Source organism: Lycorma delicatula, chromosome 8, assembly GCF_047948215.1.
Source record: "Lycorma delicatula isolate Av1 chromosome 8, ASM4794821v1, whole genome shotgun sequence".
NCBI classification, from domain to species: domain Eukaryota; kingdom Metazoa; phylum Arthropoda; class Insecta; order Hemiptera; family Fulgoridae; genus Lycorma; species Lycorma delicatula.
This window is the reverse complement of record NC_134462.1, coordinates 25,900,216-25,921,203: the sequence shown is the minus strand read 5'-3', so window position 1 is coordinate 25,921,203 and position 20,988 is coordinate 25,900,216. Positions and strand designations below refer to the sequence as shown.

Below are 20,988 nucleotides of genomic sequence, written 5' to 3'. Positions count from 1 at the left end.
AGGATGGTATATTTAGAAGGCAATAAACACTTGGATCTAAGTTTATAGTATAACCATAATGTATATAACACAATTCACTCAAAATTTTAATTAAATCTTGTGTAATAATTTAGGAGCCAGCAATTCTAAAATAGCATCACCACCCAACAGATATAAATGATCGAAAGTTAACAACTTGTCTACTAAATTTTCAGAAAGAGAATACATTCCAATAAGGCTCTATGGTCAGTTAATGAAATTAAACACGGAAATGCACAAAATCTAAGTTAAAGTTTATAAGATGAAAATAAAAACTATCACCAGTCAATGAGTTAATAAAGAATACGTGACAAAAGGTAATACAGTACAGTATGCCGGCAATTAAAATAACAATACAGTAACATTAATACAATATCCGTTTAAATCCAACAAATTAAAAGGAATACTTTCATGAAAATATATCAAACATAAAAACAACGCAAAATTTTACTTAATTAAAATTATGTTTAGTAATCAAAAATTACTTATAAAGGAAACTATAAAATATTGCAATGAATTCAATATTTTTTATTATCAATATATCTATTTACATGCATGGATAAGTAAAAATTTCACCTATATAACTTTACATAATAAAACTTGTCAATAAACAAGTTTACAATATTCTTACATATTTATAAACTTATAATTAAAAAAGAAATGTATGGATGCTTCTTGAATGGATTTGTTCCACCAAACAGAATCTGAAATATTTATAAAATTATAATTAAAAACAAACAAAAAAAAACAAAGCAGTTTAATTCTGATGATTACAAGAATTATTGAAAATTTATTTTACCCTCCAGTTAATGATCCGTTATTAACAATTTCTCCATCTGTTTTACAATTTCTCAAGACATGGCTGTCACAGAATACAATATATCAGCGATAAAATTAATACTTTACTTTTACTCTACACTTTGCTTCACAGTGTCCTTGATACTTGTGATGTGTAGTTTCACAAGCTTCTATAATAAAAATTAGGGGTTCTAAGGTGTTACAAAATCATGATAAAGACCTCTTACATGTCAGGTAGATTAAAAACAGTTGCTTTATTCAGACAATTCAAAAAGTAAACAACCTGAAAGAATATAGACATCCAATCAGAATATCCACAGAGTTGGTCAAGATATCCATTCTATAGCAAACATAAAATTTTAACTTGCACAGTGCTGCAATACAAATACTTTTACTAAAAATGATAGCAGTGTTCATTAAATTCAGTGAGAAAAGTGGCTAGCGTAAAATTATACAAATTATACTAGTTGTTTTTTTTTCATTTAACAAAATCTGGGTTTGTGTATGTGTGTGTGTATGTGTGTGTGTATATGTGTGTGTATATGTGTGTGTATATGTGTGTGTATGTGTGAGTGTGAGTGTGTGTGTGTGTGTGTGTGTGTGTGTGTGTGTGAGAGAGAGAGAGAGAGAGAGAGAGAGAGAGAGAGAGAGAGAGAGAGAGTGAGAGAGAGAGAGAGAGAGAGAGAGAGAGAGTATGTATTTGTATGCGTGTATGAAGCTACAAAACCAGTTCAGTAAATATTTAAAATGAAAGCCTAGATTCATGCGGAAAACACAAAATCTTAATACGAGGTCTGTACAAGAAATACGTAAACTGTTTCAATTGCTCGGGTCCAGTTGGTTCCAGTCAAATCCGCTTGGCATCACCATGTTCGTACAGATCAGCTGATTACAACACAGTTTTTTGATTGTAAATATCATTACTGGTTGCTTAGTTATGTGGTTGTTTGTGAAGTGTTTTTTCCTTTGGCAGATTTTAGAATGAGTGACTTGAACGAGCAAAGAGTTGCTGTGAAATTTTGTGTTAAACTCAGAAAATGTACGAGTGAAACTTTTGATATGCTCAAGACAACTTACAGAGATGCTGCCATGAAGCATGCGACATGTTTTAAGTGGCATGAACGTTTTAAAGATGGTTATCAGTCGATTGAAGACAATGAACGTCCTGGACGTCCTTCCACATCAACTGACGACTCACACGTAGACAAAATCAACACCTTGGTTTGGGAAATTGAAACCATCAGAGAGCTTTCTGAAAAGTGTGGGATATCAGTTGGATCATGTTATGAGATTTTGACTGAAAAATTGAAGTTGCACCCGCATTGCTGCAAAATTTGTTCCACGCCTGATGATGAATGACCAAAAAGCCCATCACGTCCAAGCTTGTCAAGAATTGCTTAAACGTTCAGAAGGTGAGAAGTTCTTGCCAAGGATCATAACAGGTGATGAATCTTGGGTGTACAGTTATGACATTGAAATAAAGGTTCAATCGTCCCAGTGGTGGGTGAAACATCTCCCAGACCAAAAAAAGCTTGCCAAGTTCGTTCCAATGTGAAGGTGATGTTTACTGATTTTTTTTATGCTCAGGGTGTAGTCCACCACGAGTACCTCTCCCTAAGGCTCCACAGTGAACCAGATTTACTACATTGAAGTTCTCAAACGTCTGTGGGACACTAACCGGCAGAAAAGGCCATAAATGTGAAAGAGTGGTGACTGGCTTTTTCATCACGACAATGCTCCAGCCTATTCAGCCCTCAGAACTCGTGAGTTTTTGGCCAAACACTCAATCACTGTTCTTCCCCACCCACCCTACTCACCTGACCTCGCTCCTTTTGACTTCTTGTTTCCCAAACTCAAAAGATCTTTGAAAGGAAGATGATTTGAGATGATTCCCAAGATTGAGGCAAATGCGAGAAAGGAACTGAAGGACATCACAAAAGAAACATTCTAGGACTGTTTCCAAAATTGGAAACACCGTTGGGATGAGTGTGTGCGTCGAGGAGGAGAGTACTTTGAAGGGGACCCAGACAAGTAACTTCTAAATAAAGTACATTTTGTTTTATGACATTAGTCTATGTATTTTTTGAACAGACCTCATAAGTAATAGTAAGTATTTTAATCCTGAGAGCAGTATGCTACTTCCTTAATAAAAAAATGTTTCAGCCACTATAACTAAAATCTAAATTATTCAAATAATAGAAATTATCTATCTCCAATAACAATTTTAAAACTTTTCCAAAAACTAAATATTCTAACTCTTGGGAGACGAATGCCTCAATAAACCTGCTGAAATAAAAAATAATCAAAATTACTGTGGAGAAAAAAATTTTGAATACTAAAAATGTTCAATCATTTTTCAAAAAAAATCATTCAACAAAAAAAATTATTATATAAAATCACTAAGTAGCTATTTTGATGGCTACTTTAATGAAACAATCATCATCAGTAGATATTGATGAATTAACGTATTAAAAAAAAAAAAGTTAAATACTAAGAAAACAGAAATAATAACTAATTAAAAAATACTTAACTAACATGTTGAAAGTATCATTTATTTAGTTATTATTATTGTTATTGCCATTCTTCTGTATAATTTTAATTAACCATTTGGGTTTTTTTTAGTACACTAATTCCACAGTAACCATTATTAATAACTGTTTAAACAACAAAATGGCATCTCGTTTACTTTTAATTTTATGTAAGTATTAAAAGTCATTAGAATAGCCATTTTTACATACCTCTTCTTATGTATTTTAAAAATTTTTTAAATAAAAATATTAACTTCTGAGTAAAGATTTTAATCTTTACTAGAATTTTTAAATAAATTTTAAAAATTCAAGGAGGTTGACAGTTCCAAGGCCCAGTCAAACTAGTTATATTTTAATCATAACAGTTCTCAATTTGCCATTTAAATTATTAAGAAAGGTTAAAATAATTAAAAAAACAATTTAAATAATTACAGACAATTAAACTAAATTGTAATCAAGACTTGTAAAAGTTTCTAGACCCTAGATTCAAAAGTTATAAAACAAAAATTAACGTAATTATAGTTTTTCTTTAAAGCAATATTTTTTTAAGTTTACACATTTAACTCTTGTATTATAATTGTTTTCTTTCTATTCTTGACTTTGATGTGAAAGGCAGACAGTAACAATAAAAAAATTAAGTATCCATCAAAATAAATAAAAACCATTATTATAATCTATTTTTCATTAGTTCTTCAGAATTAGTAAATATACTAGTAAAGGTCAAAATATAACAAAATGTAATAGAAAATATTAGGAAACAAATAACATATATTATACAACAAATTAACATAAATTGTAACTATCTTTAACTTGAATAAAATACACGGGTTACAGTAACCCTAAATAAATATTAAAATTTAATAGGTATTAAATAAATTCCATTGGTACAATGTGGGTACCTATGATTAAGTAACATGGCATTGCGAGAAATTATTTTTTTCATAAAATCAAAAGGGATGAACACACATACAGAGAGAATGAGTGTGAGGGGGGTGGAGGTCAAAAATAATTTACAGATCTAATCATAAAAGTAACCTACCTTTAATTTTAACATCATTCAATTTTTCTTAAGAAATTTTCTGTATTATCTCAAATGTTCTTCTTTTTAGGTACAAATTAGCTAAATTAACACAACTATCAACTTCATGCACTATAAAATATTGGTAACAAGCAGGTCAAAAAAAGCTATTCAGTAAGACCCTAACATTAAAGCCCTTATTAGAAACAAAATCCACTAAAATGCAAAATTAAAATAAACGCATTGCAACCAAATTAACTTCATAGAAAAATGGCTGACATAAATCATTTTCTATATGGGAAGGCTAGCACTTCCCATGAACTGCTAGCCTTCTCTTTCCATGTAGGATGCTGACAGTTCCGAGGCCTGGTCAAGCAAGTTATAGTTTAATTATAACAATTCCTGAAACTACCCTTGGCCATCATTCTGTTTCTGGTTTCTAATTACAAGATGTACTGACTTGGTAACCAATGACTGAAACAGATACAGATATATTTACTATATGAAGAAGGGATGCAGGTCCTAAATCAAGAAAGCTGAGGTAGATGTTTGAAGACATCCAGGATATCACTTGAATCAATCACTCAAAAGAATTGCGAGGTGCAATTCAACATGTTGAGTTGCACCTCATATACTTAATGAGAGAACAAGTTAAAAAGTATTTTAAATAGATTTAACATTACCTTTTATCATAATAACTGACTATGATCAGTTTATGTATGAAACTATCAATACACAGACTTGAACCCACTCATCTACTTCTTCGTACAATAATCTAATTTTAAAATTCATTTTTTTTTGTAGCAAATTATAAACTCACTAGAAACGTTAAGGTCATTGTTTGTACTTACTCTACTTGTTTATACACATACAATTATGTTTCATTAATAGGAAGAGTCATTCAAATATAAACTGGAATTTGTTTACAAAGCTTTATTGATATTAGAAAAAAATTACAAATAAATTCCTTATTTATCTATATAGTTTCCTTCAAGAAAAATATACCTTCTCCATAGGATAAATAGCTTTCTGATCCTATCATTAAAAAAATAAAATGACTGTCCCAACAACCAATTGCGCATAAACTATAAATAGTCTTCAAACTACAGCATCTACTTCTTTAACTACAGCATCGTCTTTAAATCTTTCTCCTCCTAAAGCTTCTTTCAGCAAATCAAACATGTGGAAATCATATTGTGACATGTCTGGACTGTATGGTGGCTGTTCAAGAGGTATCCAATGAATTTTAGTGAGTTTATCGCAAGTCTGAGCTACTGTATGTAGCTGTGCATTGTTGTGAAGGAGGACGTTGTGAGTCGGTTGCTGGTGTCATTTACTGCAATAAGCAACCCTGGCGTTATCCAACAACTGGCAGTATTATGTCACATTTACCATTCTTCATTCATGCAGGAAATCAATCAGCAGCATACCTTTTGAGTCCCAAAACACAGAAGCCAGAACTTTTCCAGCTGACAAGCGTTTCTTAGACTTGATCGGTGTCTCCTTCCCACTACTCCATCACAACACAAGAAGAATGACTTTCCTTCTTCCTCAAAGTGATTCAGAAGCTGCTGACCAGATGTCTTTCTGGACATTTCTACTCAGTGTGAAGAGTAGCAGAACCCACCTCACAAACTTTTTGCTCTATCCAAGTGTCTGAAAATATTGTATGCACACTTCCAACACTTATGCTCACCTCTGATCCAACTTCAGTGACGGTTATGCAGCGGCCATCTTCCATAAGATCATGAATGACCTGAATGTTGACATCATTGACGCTGGTCTAAGGACAACATTTGTGATTTTCATTCTCCATTGCAATATGGACACTTCAAAATTTTTTGGCCCAATCAAACACTTGAGTTTTTGACAGGGTAGCATCTCCGAACTGTGCCTGGAATTGGTCAAAATTTCAAACGATTTTAACACCTTCATAGACGAGAAATTACATTACAATTTATTATGCAACAATGGGACATTCTGATACTGACATGAGAATGTGACTAACAGGGATGCCTGGTCAGTTGCTCCCACCACATATATCCAACTATATCCAGCGCCCCACCACATTCATTGCTCTTCCTCTGTCTGTGTGGCAAAATTCTGATTTATATTTGACTGACCTTCATATATTAAATTTTATACTAATCATATATATTTTTGGGCTGTTCTGAGTCATAATACATTTTTCATACAAATTAGTTCACCCTCACAATAAGTCTAAAAAAGTCACTATATTTACTATAGCCTATGCGGCAACAGAATTATTCCTGTTATGCAAGTCAGGAGTAAGCATTAAATGTGTTAACAAAGTCTCAAACTAAAAAGTGTGTCTTTTACAATGGAAACAAGACTAACAAAAACCAAACTATCAACCAAAGAAATGTTTTTAAAAACAGAACACAAAATAAAAATTAAAAGTAGATTTAAAATTAAAATACCTAAAAATATTTATAAAATTACCAAAATCTACCACAGTTCTTTAATCTAACTAAATAAAAACACTTATTTTTTTTTTTAATATATTATTGAACTTTTCCCTTTTTCTTTCTTTAACAAATTAGATGAGGAAATAAGCAGCACATTTCAGTAGTATGTTTACTAGTGCCTTAGTAAATCCAGAACATCATTGAACTAATTTCATAAAGTCAATGTCAAAGGATTTGTCTCAATTGTACTTATAATATTGGCTATGTGAGGATTAAAGAAAACAAAATGGTAAAGAATATATGCCATTTTTTCTAAATAAAAAAAAACTAAAACAAAATATTTAACTAATTAAAAAGGATATTAAATCAAAGAGCTTGAATAGAATATTTCAAACATACAAACAGTGAAACCTCAGAACAGCACACGCTAACGAGGCAAGAAAATAAGTAGCTTGCAGATTAGAAGAGGTCTGGGAAAAACATTTTATTACAGGGTTGGTAATGACAAACTTATCCTATACTAAATTTTATCTGTATGCTACACTCTGCATGCACATAATGAATATAATGAATTAGGTAAAAGGTAAGACTGACTGCAGATCTATAATTTAAGCATATAGTGCAAAATAAAATATAATAAGATAAATTTGTTTACTACTGTTCTGTCACTATTCAGCTTTACCCATATCACTTAAAATGGTAACAGAATATCATGCATACAATGTCTATTATTCAATCAGTAGGGTTCATTTTAACACAACATAAATTAAAAACACAAGAATAAAAATTGCTTTACATATGGATCAATGCATGCATTATTAAAGAAAATTGAGAATTAAAAAACAAGTTTAATAATTTAAAATAACCATTTCATGAATTATTTCAACTGGATAAAGTTTGTAATTGCTTATTTCTAAACTTTACACTTGTCATGATTATTTCTCTACATGAAAAATTTAGCATTATGTCTTTTCAAAATAATTTTAAATGTTAAAATATCTTAATTTTCTTTTATGCACATATATAATAACACTAATGATAATAAATTTATAGTTCCAATATTAAAAAACATTTCCTCCTAAATAGTAACCTATACTAAGGTTAACAATTAATGTATTATATATATGTTCATGTCATATACCACGTTAATTCAAGAGATCATGTTTCCTTCAATCCTTTCACACTAATTAATTTTTAGCTCTTTCCTGATATTGCAATGGAAAAATTACAAAATTATATCATACATCTGTTGATGGATCTTAAGCTTTTTATTAAAAATCTGCCCCAAAAAAGCAAGTTACTAAGAAAACAAACAAGAACTATAAAAAAAGTAACATTTTTTTATAACAAACAATAACTTATACTAATTACAAAATAATAACTTACACTATCTTTATATATTATACATACCTCCTTTACATAACCTTTGCATGTAAAAAAAAAACTGTAGATTTCATTATTTAACACAGTCTTATTATTAACCCATAATGAATGATAGTCAATGAGGAGCTGGACGATACGCATCATCACTCGAAGAATTACGTTCACGTTCTCGTTCGGCTCTACGCCTTTTTCTCTTTTCGGCCAATCTAGCACTACGTCTTACAGCAGGCCATGGTGTATCTGTACAATCAGGATCGTCCAAGTCTGATCCCATCATTTCAACTTCTCCACAAACAACTTTTGTCATATTTCCAAAGTGATTCCAACACATAACTGAGTAATCCCACTAGAAATATAAAAGGTAAATCATCAATTGTACAAAAATTGAAATGTAATAAATAAATGACAAAATAAATATGATATTAATTACATAACTTATATCGTATTAATTTACAGTAAAATCTACCATAACAGAACTTCTTCTATCTGGATTCTCTCATAAATGAAAAGATCAAGAATTAGAAAAAATAATAAAGATTATTTTTTTAAATATATTTTTATTTCACTTTATTTCTTTAATACAAACAGAAATTTGGGTAACAGATTATTTAATTTCACATTGTTGTATAAGTAAATATAAAAATTCAATAACTTACTACATTTCATGACTTGTAAATCATCACATTTAATATCATAAAATATACTACTTAGATATTTAAAAATTCTTTAATAACGTTAATATTTATATGATCATCCAACAACCTGTTAGAGTTTGTACTCTGTCATACAATTTAACAATAAAAATTTGAAACTTTAAAGCATTTTTCATAATTTACATTTATTCATAAAAAGAACAAAATGTTACAATACTGAAAGTTTAATAGTTTTGTGGATATTGCAAGTTGTTATTAGATTTATGCATGATGGATTTAATGACAGATAGGATGATACCATGTAGGTAGAAAATCTATGTTAATTTGGAAATAGTGGACTAAATAAGGATAAATTGGGCTGGAACAATCTCTTGGACTGGTATGAAAATGATAGATAATTGATTTATAAAATGATATTTAATAATAATAATAATAACAATAATAAAAATCACTAAACTACAAGACACATTACAGGAAAAATAATAAATAATTAATTGTTCATTGTTACACTTGTTACATACACTCGCTGATGGAGCAGAGCTGATGTCACTAAGCGCGACTGAGCTTTAATGATTTATTACCAAACAGGGTTTCCAGATCTCCCACCACTTCTAAATGTCCCAACACTTAGTACTGTACATAGTAAATAAAAGGTACTGACATTCAACATCACATGTTAATACGGTTGTCATGTCAACTATAGTCCAATGACAAACAGTAGTTCTTTCTTCAGCTGTTTCCATTACCACTAAGGAATTACAGTAGTAAATTAAATGTCCAACAACAGTATTCACTACTTACAGCATACTATGTTTACATGTTACATAGCTGAAGCATCAGCAAAAAGTCATGATTAGAACTGAAATAAAACTTTAAGCCATCACCAGAATTGCAACCAACTTAAATGTCAAAATATTAAAAGTAACTGAATAAATAAGAAGAAAAGAAAAATAACATTTCTCTGCAAAACCAGGGCATGCTCAACTACAATATAAAATAAACAGTAACAATGAAATTAATCTTCTTGGTTTCTTTATAAATGATGAAAGAGTGTTCCCTTTGACACAGACTACTGTACCGAAGAACAATACTATAACAGCAACCTAGGTGATAATCATTAAGTTTTGGGTGGTTACACACTCGGGAATTTCTCTTACACCATTGGCTTTAAAGAAAGTCATGGTTATCAAGCATTATACAAAATTTAAGCATTTAATATCATAAGCATTTTTCACAAGCAGATAAATCATTATTAACTAAGAAGTTAGCTTGTTTAGTTATATTTTGATGAACAACTTTCTACACTAGATATTTTTAACTTTTTTTTTTATAAAAAAGTTAACAATTTTTAATTTTTCTCCCCATTCACTGTCAACAAAAAAACAACTATCTGTCAAAAAAAAGAAATAATTTTTTTAAGTTTACTTTTCATTGGTAATTATAGCTTATTAACTCCACAAAGTGATTTAAAATAATAATTAGTTGTGAATATTTTTCAATAAATAGCATTGAAAGAAAATTTAAATTTTTATAGGTTTGGTACACCAAACCAAGTACCAAACCAGTCTAGTTAGTCAAACCAATCTATATCTAGTCTGGTTTAGACTAAACCAGTCAAAACATAAATAGACTATATTCCATAGTTTTGGTTAGTACACAAAAATATTTTTTTATTAAACGGCTTATTGTTTCTTATCCCCATTTAATTTTTGTGTAAAAAAATTGTTTTTAGCCTCCTTGTAGGAGCGTTTAAAGAGCTGAGGCAAGATTTATTAAGATGTCTTATGCATTAATCTGTTATGACATATATATCATATTTATTTGAAAAGGAAATTTTTAAGCCTGGAGAAATATATTAATTTTTAAATCTAATTTCATATTTTTGAATCAATGTTTTTTTAGACAATTTCAGCCAATTATTTAAAACAGATTTAAAAAATTATATTTACTACAATTGTCAATTATTTTTAATTTCCATTTTTCCAATTTTTTGTTTCCTTTATCTAGCAGGATTAATCTTTTACGTACACATTAAAGAGAAAAGAATTAAATCTAAAAAAAATTGTAAATAAATTCATACAAAATATTTTGTAGAATTTAACAAAATGTTTCCTTTTGGAGAATATCTTAATGAAATAAGACTTTAGATTTTCCATTTAAACAAACCAATTAAACCATTTAACCATTTAAACAAACAGACAAAAAAGCAGAAATATTTCTTTAATAAGAATGACTATCATTAGTTAGTTTAATTTTGAATAAAATTAATGTAATTAAAATAAGTTTTTATGAGAAATACTTACTGAAGTACTAACAATCTCTGATCGATAAGGATGCCAAGCGACATCTCTAACACACGCTTCATGTGCTTTAAATGTTTTTACTATTTCACCCGTCAATACATCATAAACTAAAACAAAAAGGAAAAAAATATTTTTATTATATATATATATATATACATATATGAGGTATAATCAGAAGAAGTTCCGCTCTATATATTGCCGCTGCAGTGCTATAACCACAATTCTAGCATGTGTAAAATTTGATCTGTAATCAGTTTCTTGATGCAAGAAACATGGAATTTCATGTCCATCTCTAAATGAAATTTCACGTTAAACATCTGTTCAATGTGAAATTATGAAAAACTTGAGTCCATTAATCAAGAACAAGTGACATCACTTGCTTACATTGTACATTGCCTGTACAGACTCCTTTCAATGTGTGTATGTATATATATATATATATATATATATATATATATATGTGTGTGTGTGTGTGTGTGTGTGTGTGTATAGAGTATATGCAAATACATCATAAACCCCCCTAAATCAAATCGCAATTTGATGTTATTAGATTGTTAATTTAATTATACAGTTATCCTTACTTTTAAAATACTTTTACTGTCGTACTTACTAAATATACGACCAGAAGCACAGCCTGTATATATATATCGTTGTCCAGTAGTAAATGCTGGTGAAAAACGACATCTAATCAATGTTTGAAGAACAAGATGGCCACGATATGTCATTATGCTAGAGTCACCTTCAATATTTGAATTCGATGCACTTACTATAACAAAGAAAAATTATTTTTTATTTTTTAAAGAAACACTTTAGAAATATCTGAAAAGGATCAATTTTTTTCAGTTTAACACACAACACATTACCCTTCCTCATTGTTCCACTACATGTACAGTATTTCTTGGAACTTTAATGTTGTTATCACTCAACAGTAACATTTTTATTTATATCATTCTATATTTTTTTGATAGAATAATCTACAAAATTAACTCAATTTATTCATGCTAAGAAACTGTCATAACTTTCAGCAAAATATAAATTTTTGCCTGATTACATTACTGAAAACTCATAATAAAATCTTAACTACTCAAGTATTATAAAGAAATATATATCAGGTATTCCATTTTAATTCAACAAATTTTCAAAAATTTCATTGCATCACTATTTTGATTTTGATGATATTTGGTATATAACTACCCACCTTGTAGTACCCAAAATATATTTTTTTATACTTTTAAAAAAATTTTTTTCTTGAGTAATAGACTATTTTCTAACTCGCCAACAGGTAAAAACAGCCAGTTTCATCACTTTTTCCATGAGCTGTAGCATTCTTATGTTACATCATACAAAGGATCAAAGAGGGCTTTTTGGAAAGAGTAAAGATGGAACTTCATCTTAGTCTACTCAAAATTCATTTTGTTACATGACCATGTCTTGTAATACTGAAGTTACATTTACAAATTGTTTTTTTCAAATTCTGGGCCCAAAATAAATAATGAAGTGCTTAAGATAAGAGACCTGTTTTTTACCTTAACTTTTAGGTATTTAGTAGTACTTATAAACAAAAATTGGACTGTTACCAAGTGTCCTTCATTAAAAAAAACTGCCGCCAAATTGCAAAATTTTGAAAATATCTCATTTTTGGTGCCCAAAAATCACGTGTGAGACAGGCAGCAAAATCTAAATTTTTACAGCCGTAAGTACTTTAAAAACCATATAAAATTTATTTTGTTACTCAAAGGGGCTGATGAGTAATGAAGTCATTTAAACACTTCCTTCTAACCGAGAACATGTATCCAAAAAAATTCACAACATTATTTTCTCAGATAATAATGTACAGACATGCATGGACATGAATGTTTGCATAATCCTAAATGTAAACATTATAGAAGGCTCGGTTATTGTTTTGATTTCAATATGATATGTTGTATTGTTGCTAATGTTAATATTGTGGTTAGGTAATGTACACTTGTTTATAAAGTAATTTTATTAGCAGTGAACTTCTCTTTTATTTATTATTTTGTTAATTAGATTTTATTTTAGCTGTAGAGAAACTGGGACAAAATAAAGTGATGAGCAATTTGTAGTTTTATAATTTATATGTACTGTATTGTTGTTGTAAGAATAATTGCATTTTATAAAAATGGATTATGGAGTGTTCAATTGACATTCACACTGAAACAGTATGTCACAAACTGACCATCTTGAGTATTGCACGATACTTTAAAGTTCATTGAACAGAAAATAACAAAATATCTTTAAAAAGTAGATGTACTGAAACAAAAATATCTGTACTTTTCATAAACTGAATATTTATATAAAAATTTTCATATTAATAGGGAAAGTTGCTCTTACCCACTTAGCTGTCACACTAAACCGCTTAAGAAATCTCTTTGAGAAATATTTTTGTGGCACTTTCAACAATCAACCCTTAAAATTAATTCCAGACAGAACACTGAATAAAATGCTTAAAAAAATACAAAAACTACAAAATGATATAGAAAGCAAACAGGAATGTCAAGATATATTTGAGCCTTAATGTATTACAGTTGATTTGAAAGTACAGCTTGTTCAGCACTTTGTGTTTCCCCCGTTAAGGATCAAAAATTATCAAGCAGCACAAAGAAACCAATTTAAAAAAAATAAAGTTAAAAATAGCCAAGTCAGTTACCACTAAATTAAACGATTTCTTTGATTTAAATATTTCTGTAGAAGAAATAAGTTTAGTACCACAAAATTATGCTGATTTAGGTAGGGAATTAAAGAATTAATCATTAAAATAAAGGATAAAATGAAAACAGTTACATCAAGCCAGGAAAAAATTAATATTTTTAATTTATTACCAAATTATTACCTCCCTATCAACAAGATAGGGAAGAGAGTAGTGTATTTCAAAACGCATAGCGATAGAATCACTGTAATAAGGATAAAATCAAAACCTAAACCGACAACGATTGTTAACGTCTATATGCCTACAAGAGCCCATGATGATGATGAGGTAGAGTGTGTATACGAAGTGATTGATGAAGCAATTAAACACGTAAAAGGAGATGAAAATTTAATAATAGTTGGAGATTGGAATGCAAGCATTGGAAAAGGCAAGGAAGGAAATATAGTGGGTGAATACGGGCTGGGCAAAAGGAATGAAAGAGGAGACCGACTTATAGAGTTTTGCACGAAGTATAATTTAGTAATTGCCAACACCCAATTTAAAAATCATAATAGAAGAATATACACTTGGAAAAAGCCAGGCGATACTGCAAGGTATCAGATAGATTATATCATGGTTAAGCAAAGATTTAGAAACCAACTCGTTGACTGCACAACTTACCCTGGAGCAGACATTGATAGCGACAATAATTTGGTGTTAATGAAATGTAGATTGGGGTTTAAAAACCTGAAGAAAAGGTGTCAGATGAATCGGTGGAATTTAGAGAAGCTTGAGGAAGAGGAGGTAAAGAATATTTTTGCGGAGGACATCGCAAGAGGTCTGAGTAAAAAAAAAGGTAGAAAATGTAGAAGAAGAATGGGAGAATGTTAAAAAGGAAATTCTTAAATCAGCAGAAGCGAACTTAGGCGGAATAAAGAGAACTGGTAGAAAACCTTGGGTTTCAGACGATATATTGCAGCTGATGGATGAACGTAGAAAATTTAAGAATGCTAGTGATGAAGAAAGTAAAAGGAACTATTGGCAATTAAGAAATGCTATAAACAGGAAGTGCAAACTGGCGAAAGAAGAGTGGATTAAAGAAAAGTGTTCAGAAGTGGAAAGAGAAATGAACATTGGTAAAATAGACGGAGAATACAGGAAAGTTAAGGAAAAATTTGGGGTACATAAATTAAAATCTAATAATGTGTTAAACAAAGATGGTACACCAATATATAATACGAAAGGTAAAGTCGATAGATGGGTGGAATATATTGAAGAGTTATACAGAGGAAATGAATTAGAAAATGGTGTTATAGAGGAAGAAGAGGAAGTTGGGGAGGATGAAATGGGAGAAACAATACTGAGATCTGAATTTAAGAGAGCATTAAAAGATTTAAATGGCAGAACGGCTCCTGGAATAGACAGAATACCTGTAGAATTACTGTGCAGTGCAGGTGAGGAAGCGATTGATAGATTATACAAACTGGTGTGTAATATTTATGAAAAAGGGGAATTTCCATCAGACTTCAAAAGTGTTATAGTCATGATACCAAAGAAAGCAGGGGCAGATAAATGTGAAGAATACAGAACAATTAGTTTAACTAGTCATGCATCAAAAATCTTAACTAGAATTCTATTCAGAAGAATTGAGTGGAGAGTGGAAGAAGTGTTAGGAGAAGACCAATTTGGTTTCAGGAAAAGTATAGGGACAAGGGAAGCAATTTTAGGCCTCAGAGTAATAGTAGAAGGAAGATTAAAGAAAAACAAACCAACATACTTGGCGTTTATAGACCTAGAAAAGGCATTCGATAACGTAGACTGGAATAAAATGTTCAGCATTTAAAAAAAATTAGGGTTCAAATACAGAGATAGAAGAACAATTGCTAACATGTACAGGAACCAAACAGCAACAGTAATAATTGAAGAACATAAGAAAGAAGCCGTAATAAGAAAGGGGGTCTGACAAGGATGTTCCCTATCTCCGTTACTTTTTAATCTTTACATGGAACTAGCAGTTAATGATGTTAAAGAACAATTTAGATTCGGAATAACAGTACAAGGTGAAAAGATAAAGATGCTACGATTTGCTGATGATATAGTAATTCTAGCCGAGAGTAAAAAGGATTTAGAAGAAACAATGAACGGCATACATGAATCCTACGCAAGAACTATCGCATGAAAATAAACAAGAACAAAACAAAAGTAATGAAGTGTAATAGAAATAACAAAGATGGACCACTGAATGTGAAAATAGGAGGAGAAAAGATTATGAAGGCAGAAGAATTTTGTTATTTGGGAAGTAGAATTACTAAAGATGGACGAAGCAGGAGCGATATAAAATGCTGAATAGCACAAGCGAAACGAGCCTTCAGTAAGAAATATAATTTGTTTACATCAAAAATTAATTTAAATGTCAGGAAAAGATTTTTGAAAGTATATGTTTGGAGTGTCGCTTTATATGGAAGTGAAACTTGGACAATCGGAGTATCTGAGAAGAAAAGATTAAAAGCTTTTGAAATGTGGTGCTATGGGAGAATGTTAAAAATCAGATGGGTGGATAAAGTGACAAATGAAGAGGTATTGCGGCAAATAGATGACGAAAGAAGCATTTGGAAAAATATAGTTAAAAGAAGAGACAGACTTATAGGCCCCATACTAAGGCATCCTGGAATAGTCGCTTTAATATTGGAAGGACAGGTAGAAGGAAAAAATTGTGTAGGTAGGCCCCACGTTTGGAATATGTAAAACAATATGTTAGGGATGTAGGATGTAGAGGGTATACTGAAATGAAACGACTAGCACTAGAAAGGGAATCTTGGAGAGCTGCATCAACCCAGTCAGTCAAATGACTTAAAGACAACAAAAAAATTAAAAAATTACCAAGCAGCTAGAGCATTCAAAAAATTCAAAATGAGTTGTGTTATTTAGTAATTAGCCTGTTAATCCAAACAATTAGTTAAAACAAGTGGAGTTTTGCCACAAATCAGCAAAAAGAAACTCAGTCACATAATTGATGAAAATGTTATTAAATGTGTCCAAGATTTTTACCAGAATGATGAGCACAACTGAATGATGCCATGCAAGAAGGATTGTGTCTCTGTTAAAACAAGCTGACAAGAAGAAAATTAATATTCAAAAAAGGCTTATCTTATATAACTTAAAAAGAATTGTACACAGTCTTCAAAGAAACACATTATTTAAAAATTGGTTTTTCAAAATTTGCTGATTTAAGACCTAAATTTTGTGTTCTGGCTGCTTACCTATGCCACAGAACATCCATTACTCCTATATTTTAAAAAAGAAGGAAAATTACAAAACCAAAGCTACTGTGTGATTAGTGAGTACTTTTAAGCACAATACTACATCGTTATTCTGATTCCAAAAGCAAGTTATAAATAGAGTAAAAACACTGTTACCACAAGTTAAACAATTTTTTTTATTTTCCGATGGATCAAGTATAAAAACAAAAAAAAAATTTCATAAATTTGTGCTACCATCAAGAAGACTTAGAAATCGCACCTGAATGGCATTTTCTTGCCTCATACCATGGAAAACGACTATGTGATGATATTGGTGGAACTGTAAAAAGGACAGTGACAAAAGCAAGCTTCAAAGAACAGTCAACAATCAAATTGTTACATCTTCTGAAATGTACAATTATTGCAAAGGCAATATTAAAAATGTAACATTTATTTTCTGCTCTAATAAAGACGTTCAAAAGACTGAAGAATACCTCAGTTCTCGTTATCAGGTAATCACAATAGTCTCAGAAACAAGAACCTTTCACAGTTACGTTCCAACAAGTCAGAAATGTATTCTTAAAGTCTGGGCGATTACTCTGTAATGTACTCTGAATTAGAAGCAATTACGACAGTAACGATATATAAGGGAATTAGTGTTTCTGATTGCTTTATGGGTTTATCAAAGCCAAAATGTAAAATTATGTCTGGTGCGTATACGAAGGCAAGTGGTGATTAGACCAAGTCACTGAAGTCAAAATACATGAAAATGAAGAGGAATATCGAAAATACTTTTTCCATCCGCAGGTTCCTGTTAATTCATTCAAGAAATCATTAAGGGATAATCAAACATGGGTTCAACCGGAAAATATTTTAAAGATTCTCACGCCTTCAGAGCTTTTTCTATCAACTACTGGAAGAAGAAATAACATTACACCAAAGATGAATGAAGACTTATCAGTTCTACTCAATAAATAAAATGGCAGGAGTATCAAGTTATGTTAGTTAAGATTTTTATCAAAAATGCAAGATTTATTCATAACTTCCATTAGCAGGAGTAAAATAAGGTAAAAATGAATCGAACAACTTGTTAAAGTATTTGAATTGTTTATCATTTTGTAATTCTATCATCCTGTAAATAACTATTTATCATTTTGTAACTGACTATTTATTAATTATCAATTTATTCATTCAATGAGTTTAGATGTAATTTTTATAATCTGAAAAAATATATATCAGAATTTTTGGATAGGTGTTTATGGTTAGAAGGAACCGTGTTTTTAGCAGTTTTGTTGGCTTCATTACTTGTCAACTCCTTTGAGTAACAAAATAAATTTTATATGGTTTAGTATATAAAAGTATATAAAAAGTACTTACTGCCAAATACATTTCAAGTTTTTGCCACCTGTCCCACATGTGGTTTTTGGGCCCCAAAAATGAGAAATTTTCAAAATCATACGATTTGACAGCAATTTTTTTTAATGAAGCACACTCAGTAACAGTCCAAATTTTTTTTATTACTAGTACCTAAGAGTTAAAAGATAAAAAACAGGCCTGTTACCCTAAGCCCTTCATGTTTTATTTTGGGCCCAAAATTTGAAAAAACAAGAATTCGTAAACATAAATTCAGTAAGCATTACAAGATTTGGTTATGTAACAAATGAATTTTGAGTACACTAAGATAAAGTTCCATCTTTACTCTTTCCAAAAAGCCCTTTTTGACCCTCTGTATGATGTAAAATAAAAATGCTAGAGCTAATGGAAGAAGTGATGAAAATGGAAGTTTTTACCTATTGGCAAGTTAGAAAATAGTCTATTATTCAAGAAAAAACTTTTTTTAAATATAAAAAAATATTTTTTGGCCACTACAAGTGGGTAGTTATACCAAATATCATCAAAATTAAAAATAGTAATGCACTGAACATTTGTTGAATTAAAACAGAATACTCCGTATACAAATAGTTAACTTAAGTCCTCATTACATAATTCACAGAAAAATAAAAAATGATTACAAAAAAATCACCTTTTTTTGGTAAGTTTTTAAATTTTTGTTTTTTTTTGTTGAAAATATGATGATATTTCTATCTTTTTTTTTAATTTATAAATAACCTTTTCAATTTACCAAGATAATCTGAATTTTGAGAAGTACTAATACTTATCCAGAAGTTGCAGGTTCAAATCAAAACAAGTTTGAAACTGCAACATGCTTTGTTCAGTCTCTTTCAAAGATAACAACTTTTAGTCTAAATAATAACATAGTTTGTAATTGGTATTTGTGCATGTGTGCGTGCGTGCGTGCGTGCGTGCGTGTGTGTGTGTGTGTGTGTGTGTGTGTGTGTGTGTGTGTGTGTGTGTGTGTGTGTGTGTGTGTATGTGTGTGTGTATGTATGTGTGCATGTTAGAAACACAAATCTTACATTTTCTAGGGACTTTTTGCCAACGATAATCCCATTTTTGATCACAAACAGCTTTTCTAGTACTTTCTTGAGCATCTTTAGAAGAAAAATGTCTTATGTCCCATAATTTAATAGACTGATCTTTACAATTTGATATAAGGTGTCGTCCATCACCTCTAGAATCGATAAATGTAATACCATCTCTATGTCCAGCTAACACTCCAACTGGTTTTGGGCTTGTCTCACTTAATGTTCTTCTATCCCAAACCTGTAAATAATAATAATAATAATAATAATAATAAAAAATACTAACATGAATAATAAGTTTACCATTTATTATGAAACTAGTATATCTAATTCATGTCATATATTAAATATACATTAAACAACTGCAAAGCAATACAAAATAAATATTTGGTTAAAAGATCCTAGCAGCAGAATAAGTGTAAAATAAATAAATAAATAAATATATATATATACAAAACAATATGTCATGAGTGATTCATAAACAACACTTAGCAAAAACTACTGAAGATAAAGTGATGAAAATTTGTGTACACTTTCTTCTTGCAGATTAAGTGCACGTTAAGAAAAAGGATTTTTTGAAAATTCTGAATTTAAAGGGTTAAAATGAAGCAACAATGAGATTGACTATTTTTTAATTACTCGATAACAAATGAAGACAAGTTGATTTTTGTAGTGTAATCTTCAAACAAATATCTAAAAACGATTTTCTTGATTTTTTTTGAATTCCAAATCTAAAAGTTAAAAATGGATTTTTGAATATTTTTGAAACCAGACTATTCTTTAATTTCTCAGTAAAAAAACGAAGATATCAACTTGATTATTGGTGTGTATAATCGTCATGTGAATATCTAAAAACCAATTTCTAGACTTTTCAAAATTCGACCTTAAAAGTGGTGAAGAAAGATAAACAAATTTTGGGCAATGATTGCAAATTTACCGCACTTCTGACAATACTAAACAAGATATTTACTAGATTTGGGGTTGCAAATACTCTTCAGATAATTATCTAAAAACCATTTTCAGGTTTTTGAATTTCAATTTTTTAAGGAAAACAGTAAGGTGTGGCAGCTCAACCAACACAGCCACTGCCACTTACTGTATGTGCAACACGACTGGCTGCACCTGCCTCTAGCTACTTTACAAAAAAACATACGATGAAAAAACTTTTTTTTAAATAATGAAACATGTAGTATGGTCACCTCCTACAGGTGTTTATTGGGTAATGCCAAGAACTGGACAAAATACATTTTTACCTGTATGAAGAAATGGTAACCAGCTACAGATATTTTTAAGATGGAGACCAACTATTTTGAAACCTACCAACTATTTTAATTTGTAGATTAAATAAGCTTTTTATTTATCATTCTCATAAGCATGAGTTTAATGTACACGAAGAGGTCCAAGAGGCAGAGAACCTGGGTAGACAGGAAGTGCATGTGAAGGAGCCCTGACCTGCTAAATATTCCCTGACCACATTGGATAATCCAAGTAATGATGTAGCATGGATGAAGTCATGATAGGGATGCTAATATATAATTATGTTCATTCT

At 30.3% G+C, this 20,988-nt stretch overlaps 1 protein-coding gene across 5 annotated transcripts in view; it reads right to left on the bottom strand.

Annotated features, from left to right (window-relative positions):
- Positions 1-260: 260 nt before the first annotated feature.
- LOC142329410 (DDB1- and CUL4-associated factor 11) overlaps positions 261-20,988 on the bottom strand; it is a 55,567-nt gene continuing 34,839 nt past the window's right edge. For 4 of the 5 annotated variants that reach the window (XM_075373992.1, XM_075373995.1, XM_075373997.1 and 1 more), the window contains exons 8-12: positions 19,434-19,680; positions 11,741-11,896; positions 11,131-11,237; positions 8,202-8,520; positions 261-722 (exon numbers count right to left, since the gene is read on the bottom strand). In XM_075373992.1, the coding sequence (XP_075230107.1) occupies positions 8,290-8,520; positions 11,131-11,237; positions 11,741-11,896; positions 19,434-19,680 (741 nt within the window). In that variant the 3' untranslated portion in view covers positions 261-722; positions 8,202-8,289. Of the gene's footprint in view, positions 723-6,058; positions 6,257-8,201; positions 8,521-11,130; positions 11,238-11,740; positions 11,897-19,433; positions 19,681-20,988 lie in introns of all 5 variants that reach the window. The other variant, XM_075373994.1, reaches the window with a different exon arrangement.